Source organism: Ambystoma mexicanum, chromosome 11 (assembly GCF_040938575.1).
Source record: "Ambystoma mexicanum isolate Mex_15411 chromosome 11, UKY_AmexF1_1, whole genome shotgun sequence".
NCBI classification, from domain to species: domain Eukaryota; kingdom Metazoa; phylum Chordata; class Amphibia; order Caudata; family Ambystomatidae; genus Ambystoma; species Ambystoma mexicanum.
Window position 1 is genome coordinate 1,106,246,908 of NC_090934.1, and position 13,047 is coordinate 1,106,259,954.

Sequence of the window (13,047 nt, forward strand, 5' to 3'; positions counted from 1 at the left end):
TTCAGTAGAGCGCCCAGTTGTTATGCTTGCATTCCTTTCCCTGCCGAGACTACAATAAAGCTTTTCCCGACAGCTTAACTACCAGCACCAAGTAAACACAGACAGTTGCATGGAACCACCGAACCAGACCACTGTCAAATGCACTGCCTGCAGGCTCTGGATTTCATGTATAGCGCAGGAAGCGCCAATGGATTTACTTAACAGCACGTGTTCGAATTCTACAGTGCATGCAAGTGGTGTGCTAGTATAAACACAGACACGTCGCCGTAAATAGCAAGCATAGCTAATAGATGTGGCTTTTCCTATAGGATAGTCATTTGCCAGGCCCCGATATGGTATATCTACTTGGCCATAAGATGGCGATGGGTAAAAATGATACAAGTACCTGTGCACGTGACAGCAGTGCCTGGCAAATATATATTTAATATCTATAAACAACCTAAAGCTGTTGGCTTCGCCAATGAGCGCCTGGGGACCAATTCCGTTGGTGACTGTTTGCGGTACAAATACCTTTAACATTAACAATGATTGCTTTTCAGAGGACTTCAGTGAAAGGAACTGATGTGAGGATGCATACACCGCCTATCGACCAAGTGGGTAAAGGCCCACTTGAATGAGACTATTTTTTTTACGCCGGGGGTCCATTTATAGCTGCAATTAAACCATGAACTCTCAAAAAACCGCCTTAGAAATACAACTGGAAGGAGTCATACAACACAACGCTTGATGTTACTGTTCAGCTATCTCACTGTCCTGGGCAGAGAGGGGCAAACAGTGGCTGGAAAAGGGCATGGCAGGATTCATAGTGTGCCAACATAAAGCTAGCCGTCAATGTAAACAACTGCTGCTTTGGGAAGGGGGCTTGTGGATGTAGTGCGAGCGTGTACAATTGCTCTGAAGGTGACGAACGAGGAGCGAAGAGAATGGAGGAGGCACCCCGATAACTGGGGTAGGGGCCTTCGTTCTTTCTGCTCTCTCGTCCCTCCCCCCCACAGGGGCAGGGGAGAGGGCGGCAAGGCCAACAAAGGAAAGGGCGCCAAAAGCCCTCGGAAGCCCGCGAAGGGCAACAAAAGAAGGGGGAGGAGCTTGGGCTACATAAACGGCAGGCGCCCGGCACAGGAGCACTTGCAGCTCTTCCAGCAGCCGGGCGGCCTCCAAAATCGGAGGATTTCGTTTTCGGATTTCGGTGTGGGAGGGTTTCGTTGTCGGTTTGTGGACTTCAGGACTTCGTGGACGCCAAGAAGGTCGCGTGGGCCGTGTCTCTGTCTCCGGGCATTACACGCCAGCAGGGGCCGCGAACTTGGGGAGCCTCAGGCGGCGGCACAGCAATCCGCATCAGAGGGTACGGCTCACCGATACCTGACAACCGGCACCGCGGACAAAGGCAAAGCGCGAGCGGCGGGCTTCGGCGGAAGAAGCTGAGGACGACGGGCACAGGAAGGAGGAGGAGGAGGGACTCACGGGTCAGCTGACCGTGTGGCGCACGAAGCAACGTGCGGTCCCGGAAGCAAGGCTTCCTTCACGAGCGCCCTGTCGGAGCCTCCGTCGCGAACCCCCTGTCGGAGCCTCCAGCGCCAGGCTCCACGGTTCTGTTCAAGCAGAACACGTGACGCTGGCTTGGCATTAGGGGACGTTGGCTAAACAAGGATAGAACGGCTGCACTCCACATTGCTGGGCTAGCAGATCACGTGACGCTGGCTTTGCATTTGGACATGGAAATACAGGGGAAAAGCCAGGAAGATCAGCAGAGGGACGACCTGGAGGCGTTCTTGGCTATGGCACGGAGGGCTGGGGACAAGTATGGCACCAGCTGGATGCAGCAGATGGCATCACAGGTGGGGGCTGAGGTTGCAGGGCGCAACCAGAGGTCCGATTCATCGCTGTTGTTTCCACCAACACCAGTGGAAGAGGCGTGGGTGGAAGTACACTCTCAGGAGGGAGAGGGGCAGGACATGGAGGAACTTGAGGAAGAGGAGGAGCCGGTCGGCAAAAGAAAAAGAGTGATGACCAAGAGAGCAAGGGACAGCCAGCTACAGGCGGCGGCGGCGCAGAAACGGAAAGCCATACCCAAGGGAAAGGGGAGGGCGCATGAGGTTGAAGCCACACCGGCACCTGTCCCTGCTGAGGCTCCAAGGCCAATGGGAGGTCCTCGCGGCGCACCTGTGGCCACACCGGCGGTGGCAGCTGAGGGTCCAACCACCTAGGGGATGGTGAAAGGTATGTTCAGGGAATGTATGGAGGCATGGGGGACTGGTGTAAATGGACGGATACCTTTTAATAATGATCAGGCCTTGAACCCAGTGGGTAAAGGGGCTCAAGGGGGAAGTGTGGTCTGGGAACAGGGGGGCCTGGTGGGGAGTCAGCCCGTTGTAGGCGTGAGTCAGCCAGTAGTGGGGTGAACCCGGTGCAGACGGCGACACAAGGGGCAGGCACCGCTTATACGCCCCAAATAGGGGGAACACCATGGTGGGGTGCACAGGCTCCTCCATAGGTGCAGGGGCAAGAGCCGGCAAGCAATAACACAATATACGGGAGGCCCATGCCGGGGTTTGCGCCAGCCAGAGTGGCGATTAACGCACTGGCGTGGCACATCCCGCTGGCATACAAAGAGCGGGTATGGAGGAAGGAGTTCATGGACATTCTGGAGTTGTTGGGGATGGTCCCCGCGGGACAGGGTTTCAGCGAGCCAACTGAAAGGGAAAGGGAGAAGAAGGAGAGGGAGAAGCCAAAAATTGAGCTCAATATTCATGCCTGGTTGAGGGCATTCTGGGTGTATGCCACCATCATGTTAGAAAAATTCCCACAAGATGGCGTGGCTTTGATAGCGTACGAACAGTATATTCACGCGCAGTATTTGAAGCTTGGAGGAGATGCATGGATCAATTATGATAGGGGTTTTAGACTCAAAATGCAGGTTTGGCCAGCAATGACCTGGGCTGAAGTGGATGTGGGAGGATACATAGACACAAAAATGGTCCAATCCAGGCCAGTGGATGAGACTGTTCCAAGCGAGAGAGCAACACAGGGCAAAGGCAGGGGGTCCTACTCAAGGGGGAGGGGGTCCTTTCGAGGGAACTCTTCCTGGAATAACCGTTCCAACTACCAGGGGGAGTTACCAGAATGTTGGTTGTTTGCTGAAGGGAAGTGCACATATGGAAATTCATGCAGGTTCAAACACACAAAGGGCCCGAGCACAGGGAGGCACAGCTCCTCCAGCCGAGAGAGTAAGGCAAAGGGCAGCACAAAAAGCAAGGAAAAAAGCAAGCATGATTAAAACGCAAATACCCACGCCAATACGTTTACAGGCTATGATTCCGTTTCTGAATGCATATCGTGACAAAGGTGATGCAAAGTTGTTGTGGGAAGGTTTCAGGTGGGGTTTTAAGATTCCTTTCAACGGGCAAATAGGACCAAGGGAGGCGTGTAATTTGAAGTCGGCTTTGTCAATGCCTAAGGTCTTGGCACTGAAAGTGGGAAAAGAAGTGCAGTTGGGGAGGGTGGCAGGTCCCTTCACCACACCTCCACTAGAAAACTTGGTAGTGTCCCCTTTGGGCCTGGTGCCAAAAAAGGAAGTGGGGCAGTACAGACTGATACAGCACTTGTCTTTTCCGGAAGGGGAGTCAGTTAATGATGGCATTTCAGAAGACCAATGCAGGGTTCATTACGCGTCATTTGAAGATGCGGTGGAATTGGTAAAAGCGTTATGTGAGGGGGCCCTCATGGGGAAGGCCGACATCGAGTCGGCGTTCCGCTTGCTGCCGATTCACAAGGACAGCCACCATTTGCTGGGGTTCAAGGTGTTGCAGGAATACTTCTATGACAAATGTTTACCGATGGGGTGTGCAATTTCATGTGCTTATTTTGAGAGGTTCAGCCGATTTCTTGAATTTTCAGTAAGGCAAAGAGCCAAGCTCGGGGGGATAATCCATTACCTTGATGATTTCCTGTTTATTGGGAGAAAAGGGACACAGGATTGCAAGGAACTCATGGGGGTATTTCAAGGGTTGATGGAAGAGTTTGGGGTTCCACTGGCAAAAGAGAAAACTGTGGGTCCAGTCACGACACTGGTATTTTTGGGGATTGAAATTGACTCGGTGGCAGGAGAATGCAGGCTGCCAGGAGAGAAAGTAAGGAAGTTGAAGGAGGTAATTGCAGGGATGTTGGGCAAGGAAAAAGCCACGTTGAAGGAGCTGCAGTCCCTAGCAGGCAACCTGAATTTTGCAGGCAAAGTGATACCGGCAGGTAAAGTGTTCGCTAGAAGCATAGAACTGAAAACAGTGGGCTTGATGCATGCGGGCCAGCATGTGCGCTTAGGAAAGGAGGTTAAAGAGGATCTTAAAAGTGGAATACTTTTTTGGACTGCTTTAACGGGGTGTTGATGTGGAAAGAAAACCTGGGGAATGGAAATGGCCGGAAGCTGGTCAACGACTTGTCAGGGGCTCTAGGGTTTGGTGCCATCTTGGGTAAGAGATGGTGCGGGCAGGCATGGCCGGCGCAATGGCAGGCAGAGGGGATCACCAGGGACATTACAGTACTAGAGTTGTTCCCGATAGTGGTGGCATTTAAGCTCTATCCAGAACAAATGCAAGAAAAAAGGTGATGGTTTGGTCTGACAACCTAGCGGTAGTGCAGATTATCAACCAGGGAACAAGTAAGAATGGCAGGGCGCTGGGGCTACTTAGGGAGCTCACAAGGTGCTTGCTGCAGCTGAATGCAGAGGTCCGGGCACGACATATACCGGGGGTTAAGAATGTTGCCGCTGATTGTCTTTCTCGTTTACAGTGGGGAAAGTTCCGGGAAAATCACCCAGAGGCGAGCACAAGGATGACACCCTTCCAGACACAATGGTGGGGATTGGTTGGGGAGATCTGAGCTCACTGATCGACACAGCACTCGCACCAGGCACAATGCGAAGATATAGAGGGTGCTGGGATTGATTCATTGCCTTTCAAAACAACATCCTGCCCGAGAGCGAGAAGGGAAAGCCAGTGCGGGCCTTTGTGGGATGGTGTTGGCAACAAGGAAGGTCCAGATCGTGGGTGGTCTATCACCTGGCAGCAGTTGCGCATTTCTATAAATTGGGGGGCAGGCCCGACCCCACCAAAGAGCATTACATTGTCATGGCAATGAGGGATTGGGCTAAACAGGTAACATGTAAACCCGACGAGAGGCGGCCCATAGATGTGGGCAAATTGCACTAAATGATCAGGAGCTTAACGGTGGTGTGTAGGGACGATTATGAAAATGCATTGTTCTCAGCAGCGTGCTTGGCACTGGCATTTTTTGGGGCTTTTAGGGTAAGCGAGTTGGTGCCAGCCAACAAGAAGGGTAAAGGTTTAAGTTTCCTTAGGAGCTGTGACATAGGGGTACAAGGAGAGCGGTTATACATATTTCTGAGGAGATCCAAGACCGATCAGACAGGTAAAGGCAGAAGCATTATGTTGGGAGGTACCCAGGACAGCCCAGTTTGTCCAGTAGGATGCGTAAACAGGTATTTGAGTTGGAGGATTCACACGGGGGAGGAGGATCCTTTTCTGGTACATAACGATGGGACAGCGTTAAGCCTTTTCCAATTTAGAAAGGTGATGGACATGGCACTGGTGGAGGCAGGGTTCTCGAAGGGGGACTATGGGACGCATTCCTTCAGGATAGGGGCAGCCACATCAGCGGCAAGGATGGGCCTGGGCGCAGAGGCAATCAAACAGATTGGGGGCTGGAGGTCCGGTTGTTTTAAGCGATAAGTCAGGCCTGAAAAAATGTAAGATTAACGGTTCCTCCCTCCTATCTCCTCGCAGTAGCATCGATGAAGGGAAGGCGACGGTCCGCCTGGGTGGTGGGCCATTCGTTTGTATCAAGGGCCAGGGCAAGCTGGACAACCAAGCAGGAGGAGTTGACCGCCGGGAAATACCGGGTACAATGGCATGGAGTGCCGGGTATGAAATGGGCACAGCTGCGGGGGCACGTGCGCAGACTCCTGAGGGAACATCGGAGGCCCGATGTTTTGGTGGTGCACCTCGGTGGCAATGACTTGGCTGGTCTGGGGAGGGGGATCTTGCTCAGGGAAATGAGTCTTCATTACAGGAGTTATCGGCGGAATTGGGGAAGACCGAAATAGTGTGGTCAGAAATCATCTCGAGGCACGAATGGAGGGACGCTGGGAGTCAGGCGGCCGTGGAGAATTCAAGGAGGAAGTTGAATTGGGCTATGGCTAAGTTTTGCAGAGGAAGGGGCTTTCAGCATATCAGACATGGTATGATCAACCTCAAAAACAAGGAGTACTACTTGAGGGACGGAGTTCATTTGTCGGAGCAGGGAATGGATTTGTTTTTCTGGAACATCTGCACAAAATTGCTGGAATTATAAGCAAGGAAAGGAGGGAGCCACGGTGGGCGGTAACCCATCTTTGGCGTGGTGGGTTGTGGCAACCTATGATAAGACAAAGACTCCGAATGAGCCATTGCTAAACCGGAAGGGGCTTCGCCCATTCTAGACAGCGCCTCCTGGGAGCCTAAACGGCAGGGGTGTTTGGCGGTAGCAATTGGGGCTCAAACTTTCCCCCAACAAACGGCGCTCCCCCAGTCCGCAAAGACCTGCAGGGGCAGGCGGTTCTCAGACTCAAAGGCCTTGGGGGAGTTGTGCCTGCAATCGACATGGAGGTAAAGGGGGAAGCAGACGAGGAGCAGTCGCCACACTTTGAGCTATTTTTAATATCTGTTTGCAGTGGTTGTGTATATGTAAAAATAAATCTGCGGCCTTGTTATGCCAAACTAAAGGAAATGTCTCATGCAGCACCTTACTAGAGGGGAAAGGAAAGGGGCCTGCAAAATGAGAAATATTTGATACAAGTGGCATAGCTAATGGACAAAGGCCCAGGTTTATGCGTGACGGGCATAGCGCAGTCCGGGATATAGTTTTACAAAGGTAGCGGGCGCCCCTCTCTCGCAAGAACAGACATGATAACCTGTTCAGTGGTTATTAACCACTTGAGAGTTCGCAGCCACTGCTTTTACTCACTGTGCCTTTCACAGATGGGAAATATCCATTTGCATATCAGTCTTTGTCCTGCCCAGGGGCAGTCCAGCACCGAAATACAATGGCAATTCCAATCTGAACGAGAGTACCACCAGCAACCCCATACACGTGTTTCACCCTTGTTGGGGATCATCAGTGAGGTGAAGCTGGGATTGGTAACCCTAGGTCTCCTGGGGGCAACCAGACGTGGTCTCCCTCTCACTTTGCTTAGAGAGGCATCAGCTTCACCTCACTGATGATCCCCAACAAGGGTGAAACATGTGTATGGGGTTGCTGGTGGTACTCTCGTTCAGATTGGAATTGCCATTGTATTTCGGTGCTGGACTGCCCCTGGGCAGGACAAAGACTGATATGCAAATGGATATTACCCATCTGTGAAAGGCACAGTGAGTAAAAGCAGTGGCTGCGAACTCTCAAGTGGTTAATAACCACTGAACAGGTTATCATGTCTGTTCTTGCGAGAGAGGGGCGCCCGCTACCTTTGTAAAACTGTTTTTTAAGGAACCTGGGATTGGTAACCCTAGGTCTCCTGGGGGCAACCAGACGTGGTCTCCCTCTCACTGTGCTTAGAGAGGCATCAGCTTCACCTCACTGATGATCCCCAACAAGGGTGAAACACGTGTATGGGGTTGCTGGTGGTACTCTCGTTCAGATTGGAATTGCCATTGTATTTCGGTGCTGGACTGCCCCTGGGCAGGACAAAGACTGATATGCAAATGGATATTACCCATCTGTGAAAGGCACAGTGAGTAAAAGCAGTGGCTGCGAACTCTCAAGTGGTTAATAACCACTGAACAGGTTATCATGTCTGTTCTTGCGAGAGAGGGGCGCCCGGTACCTTTGTAAAACTGTTTTTTAAGGAACCTGGGATTGGTAACCCTAGGTCTCCTGGGGGCAACCAGACATGGTCTCCCTCTCACTGTGCTTAGAGAGGCATCAGCTTCACCTCACTGATGATCCCCAACAAGGGTGAAACACGTGTATGGGGTTGCTGGTGGTACTCTCGTTCAGATTGGAATTGCCATTGTATTTCGGTGCTGGACTGCCCCTGGGCAGGACAAAGACTGATATGCAAATGGATATTTCCCATCTGTGAAAGGCACAGTGAGTAAAAGCAGTGGCTGCGAACTCTCAAGTGGTTAATAACCACTGAACAGGTTATCATGTCTGTTCTTGCGAGAGAGGGGCGCCCGCTACCTTTGTAAAACTATTTGTTAAGGAACCTGGGATTGGTAACCCTGGGTCTCCTGGGGGCAACCAGACGTGGTCTCCCTCTCACTGTGCTTAGAGAGGCATCAGCTTCACCTCACTGATGATCCCCAACAAGGGTGAAACACGTGTATGGGGTTGCTGGTGGTACTCTCGTTCAGATTGGAATTGCCATTGTATTTCGGTGCTGGACTGCCCCTGGGCAGGACAAAGACTGATATGCAAATGGATATTACCCATCTGTGAAAGGCACAGTGAGTAAAAGCAGTGGCTGCGAACTCTCAAGTGGTTAATAACCACTGAACGGGTTATCATGTCTGTTCTTGCGAGAGAGGGGCGCCCGCTACCTTTGTAAAACAGTCCGGGATATAAACTGCTGCCTGCGCAGACACAGGCGATCATGCAATGCGTCCCCGGATGCACATTCAGAACACAGTCTGTCAGTGTGCCCGATGAGAGCTGCCGTGTGGGGGTGGGGGAATAGGGGCACATCCTGCCCATGACCGCGCCGTGCTCACATCCTGGAAACGAGTGTGCACTTCAGTGTTCAGCGGCGCACTAGACATGCGCCTTGTTCTGCAGTAGAAATATCATTACCCGTTTATCCTGTGTGCCCCCGGCCCCACATCAAGCAGCCCCCCGTCGCCGCACAATGATTAATATCTCACCTACAATACAATAGCACCGCCAAACTGTCATAGCGCTCAGCGCCCTGAATCGCTACTTTCGGCTCTCTTCCCTCACAGAAACCCCATACTTTCAGCATTGCCTTCATGTTCAACACTCTAGTTTTCATTTTTCGGAGAACACTTCATCACGGAGGTGTCAGCACCTCTCGCACCTGTCCTACACTGTCAGCACCTCCCCTACACGCCTTTCCTAAACTGTCAGCACCTCCCCTACACGCCTTTCCTAAACTGTCAGCACCCCCCTACACGAATTTCCTAAACTGTCAGCACCCCCTACACACCTTTCCTTAACTGTCAGCACCCCTACAGACACCCTAAACTGTCAGCACCCACTGCAGGCATTTCCTAAACGATCGGCACATCCCTACACATCTCCTAACCTGGCAGAACCTCTATACACCTTTCCTAAACTGCCAGCACCCCTACATAGCCCCTAAACTGTCATCACCCCCCTATAGGCATTTCCTAAACTGCACCCACTATACGCCTTTCCTAAACTGGCAGCACCCGTATACCCCTTTCCTATCAGCAACCCCCTACACGCCTTTCCTAAACGGTCAGCACCCCTGACAGGCATTTCCTAAACTGGCAGCACCCATATACACCTTTGCTAAACCATCAGCACCCATTTCCTAAGCTAACCAGTCAGTACAGCCCACTTGTACTCATCGCACAGCTTTCCCCTACTTCTGTGAAGTTTCTGCACTCCCACCTTCAGGGTCCGAGTTGGCTTCCCTTACCTTGAGCACACAGTCGCGCCCCCCGCTGTGTATGTGGAAGAGTCCCTCCTCCTCCTCCGGGCTCAGGCCGAAGCTGGCCTCCGCTATATCGATGCTGCCGACGGCGGGCTCCTGCGGGCCCTTATGGTAGTAAAGTCGGCAGCGGCGAGGCTGGAAGACGAACCAGCGGTTGCGAAAGGCGCGCAGGGGGCCCTTTCCACAGAGCAGGGCGAGCGGACCGCAGAGCGGTGGGGCCCCTGGGGTCGCAGGGACCACCTCCCCGGCGGTCGCAGCAGGGGCCACCTCTCCCTCCTCAGCAACGGGCATCTCCGCCTGGGCAGCGTCTGCCCCTCTCGGCCGCATGACTCCGCCGCCGTCAAGCTCTGTGGGTAATGTAGTTCGTCCATCACCGACCCTCGGCGCGTCACGTGAGCCGGCAGGCAGGCCGAGGAACAGTAAGTCAGAAGAGGCTGCGCCACAGCTGGGACAGCCAGAGGTGCTCGCTCCTTTGGGAACAGGGGGCAACATTCTGAGGTGTTGGTCACTCAGGACCCGACCAGGCCCCGCCCCGGCTGAGTGAAGTACGCTTCACCGACCGACCGACAGACAGAGTGCAGGCCGGACTCTCTCACCGCTGGCCCATGAAGCCAAGTTGCATTGACGTTATGACCGCCCAGAATATTGCCAGAAATCATACATATTCACGATCATACTTGCGTATGGTTTTGTTACTTTCGGTCTAAGAGTCAGGCAGGATTTGGTTGCATGTCTGTGTGGTGTCTTATACTGTGACATTCTGCCAGGTTTTCGCCGCTGGCCTAAGTTGCAGCCGTGGATGCTTTTGATCCGAGCTCTGAGCACCGCAAGCCTAGAGTCAGAGGAGCAGGTCACAAGTTTCGGGAACAGTGACACCCTCCGCCCACTTTTTCGCAGAGGGCGGACACCTTTCCCTGTTTGTCTTTGAGAGAGTTAAAAAAAAACTGCATTTATTTGAAGGGCCTGTGACGCGACTCGTCCGATAAAAATGCATCGTGTGACTGTGAGGGCGGACCCTAAAACGCGGCAATGCCACTCAAATCTCTTCCATTAAGTTGTAGAATGTCTCGTATTGACATTCTGTTATGCAAGAGATGTTTTGTTTTGGATTGTGAGGATTAAAAAAGGTGCGTAACTTTTATACTTAGCCATCATTGCTAAAGGAATAACCCCTGCATTTGTCCATTCGTTTTTGCTGCCAATTATTCCTTTGCGCATGCTCCCGGCCGCGCTTTATTACTTCCCTGCAATAAATTGGCATGACACAGTATTTCATATGGCAAAATTGGCCGCAGTTTTATTTCCATAACAACAGAATTATTGAACACATTTGTGAACTCCAGTCAGCAAGTGTGGCGTTTGCTCCGTGTCGGATTTCCCTTGCTTCCCCCTATACTTTTGTATAGTAGGCCCCCAACTCCCCCGACCCTTTGTACCTGAGCTTATCCTGCCCGTGCAGGTGTCCGTGGGTGGGGAGAGCGCCGTTTCTTTTTTGGGGGAAGCTGAGCCTTAGTCGTTACCATCAGATGCCCCCGCCGTTTAGGCCCCCAAGAGGCGCTGGTCCGGAAGAGCGAAGACCCATTCTGGTTTCCTTCTGGCTCATCCGGAGTCTATCGTTAGTGCTTCGTTGCCCAAACACCGCTTACACCATCCTGACCGTCCTGCGACAGCGACGTCCAGGTGCCACCCTCCTTCCCTGCCCTTTCGTGGGTGGGTGAGTGGAAAACGAAATCCTTCCTCTGGTACGGCGAGTCGGCAGGGTCCCACTGCAGGAGCGAGATGTTTCTGCAGTCGGACCCTGCTGCTTATAAGGCGGCTCGCCCCGCTCAATTGCTTTGTTTTGCCCTTCGTGGGCTTTGGGTCGATTTTGGTGCCGTTCCGCCCCCTTGCCCTCCCCCTTCCCAGGTGGGGGAGGGTACCCAGTTATGGGAGGACATGACCCTGCAGCGGTTAAACTGCTGCCTCCTCCATTTTCTTCTGGTTTTCTTGTCGTCAGCGACATAACCCCTGCATTTGTCCATTCGTTTTTGCTGCCAATTATTCCTTTGCGCATGCTCCCGGCTGCGCTTTATTACTTCCCAGCAATAAATTGGCATGACACAGTATTTCATATGGCAAACTTGGCCGCAGTATTATTTCCATAACAACAGAATTATTTAACACATTTGTGAACTCCAGTCAGCAAGTGTGGCGCTTGCTCCGTGTCGGATTTCCCTTGCTTCCCCCTATACGTTTGTATAGTAGGCCCCCAACTCCCCCGACCCTTTGTACCTGAGCTTATCCTGCCCGTGCAGGTGTCTGTGGGTGGGGAGAGCACAGTTTCTTTTTTGGGGGGAAGCTGAGCCTTAGTCGTTACCACCAGACGCCTCCGCCGTTTAGGCCCCCAAGAGGCGCTGGTCCGGAAGAGCGAAGACCCATTCCGGTTTCCTTCTGGCTCATCCGGAGTCTATCATTAGTGCTTGGTTGCCCCAAACACCGCCACGCCACTATGTGGGTTCCCGCCCACTGTGGCTCCCCCTCTTCCTGTTTTCTTTTCACAACTCCAGCAATTTGGTACAAATGTTCCAGAAAAAGAGCTCCATCCTCTTTGCGAACAGGTGTACCCCATCCTTCAGAAAGTACTCAGGAGTTTTACCGTTGATCAGGCCATGCCTGATTTGATGGAAGCCTCTGCCCCTGCAGAATTTGGCAATTGCACCATTCAGCTGAATCCAGCTCGCCTTGGCCCTTGAGACAAACGAGTGTCCCACATGGTACGCTTCCACCTTCGTTGTGCTGCTGGGAAATGAGAATTGGAGGGAACGGCATGGTTAACTCATATTTTTTCCGGCCTGACATATCTTTTGTAGCACCCCGAAGACCATCTCCCCAACCTCATGATGTCATCCGCCCCCGGCTGCCGCGGAGGTGGCGGCCCCTATTCGAAATGAGTGTGTCCCAAACCGACCCTCTGTCAACCCTATCTTTGCCAGGCCCAAGCCCATAACTTTTTTAAACTGAAAGCGGCTTAGTGTAGACCCGTCCCTGTGCAAGAGCCATGGCGCATCCGCCTCCGACGGCTGCAGCTGCTGGAGGAAGTTGGCCACTGCCGCCACTGGGCATACTCTGCTCATTTGGATGGCGTGCAGAGTTAATGCTGCCCCTTTCTGATCGGTTTTTGACCTCCTCACATAAATGACCACCTGGGCGCTGTCCACCTGAACATCCCTGAACCATAGAAACCCGTTCCCCTTGCCCTCTTTATTCTCCGGCACCAATTCGCTGACTCTGAGAGCCCCAAAGAGTGCCACCGTAAAGGCAGCCGTGAACAACACCCTCTCGGCCTCGCTGTTACACACAGTGTACAGACATTTGATTAACCC

The 13,047-nt window shown here is 52.7% G+C and overlaps 1 protein-coding gene across 2 annotated transcripts in view; it reads right to left on the minus strand.

Moving 5' to 3' along the window:
• Positions 1–10,450, minus strand: part of TBC1D2B (TBC1 domain family member 2B) — an 832,871-nt gene extending 822,421 nt beyond the window's left edge. The window contains exon 1 of one of the 2 annotated variants that reach the window (XM_069624408.1): positions 9,671–10,450. In XM_069624408.1, the coding sequence (XP_069480509.1) occupies positions 9,671–10,177 (507 nt within the window). In that variant the 5' untranslated portion in view covers positions 10,178–10,450. The remainder of the gene's footprint in view (positions 1–9,670) is intronic. The other variant, XM_069624407.1, reaches the window with a different exon arrangement.
• Positions 10,451–13,047: the final 2,597 nt, after the last annotated feature.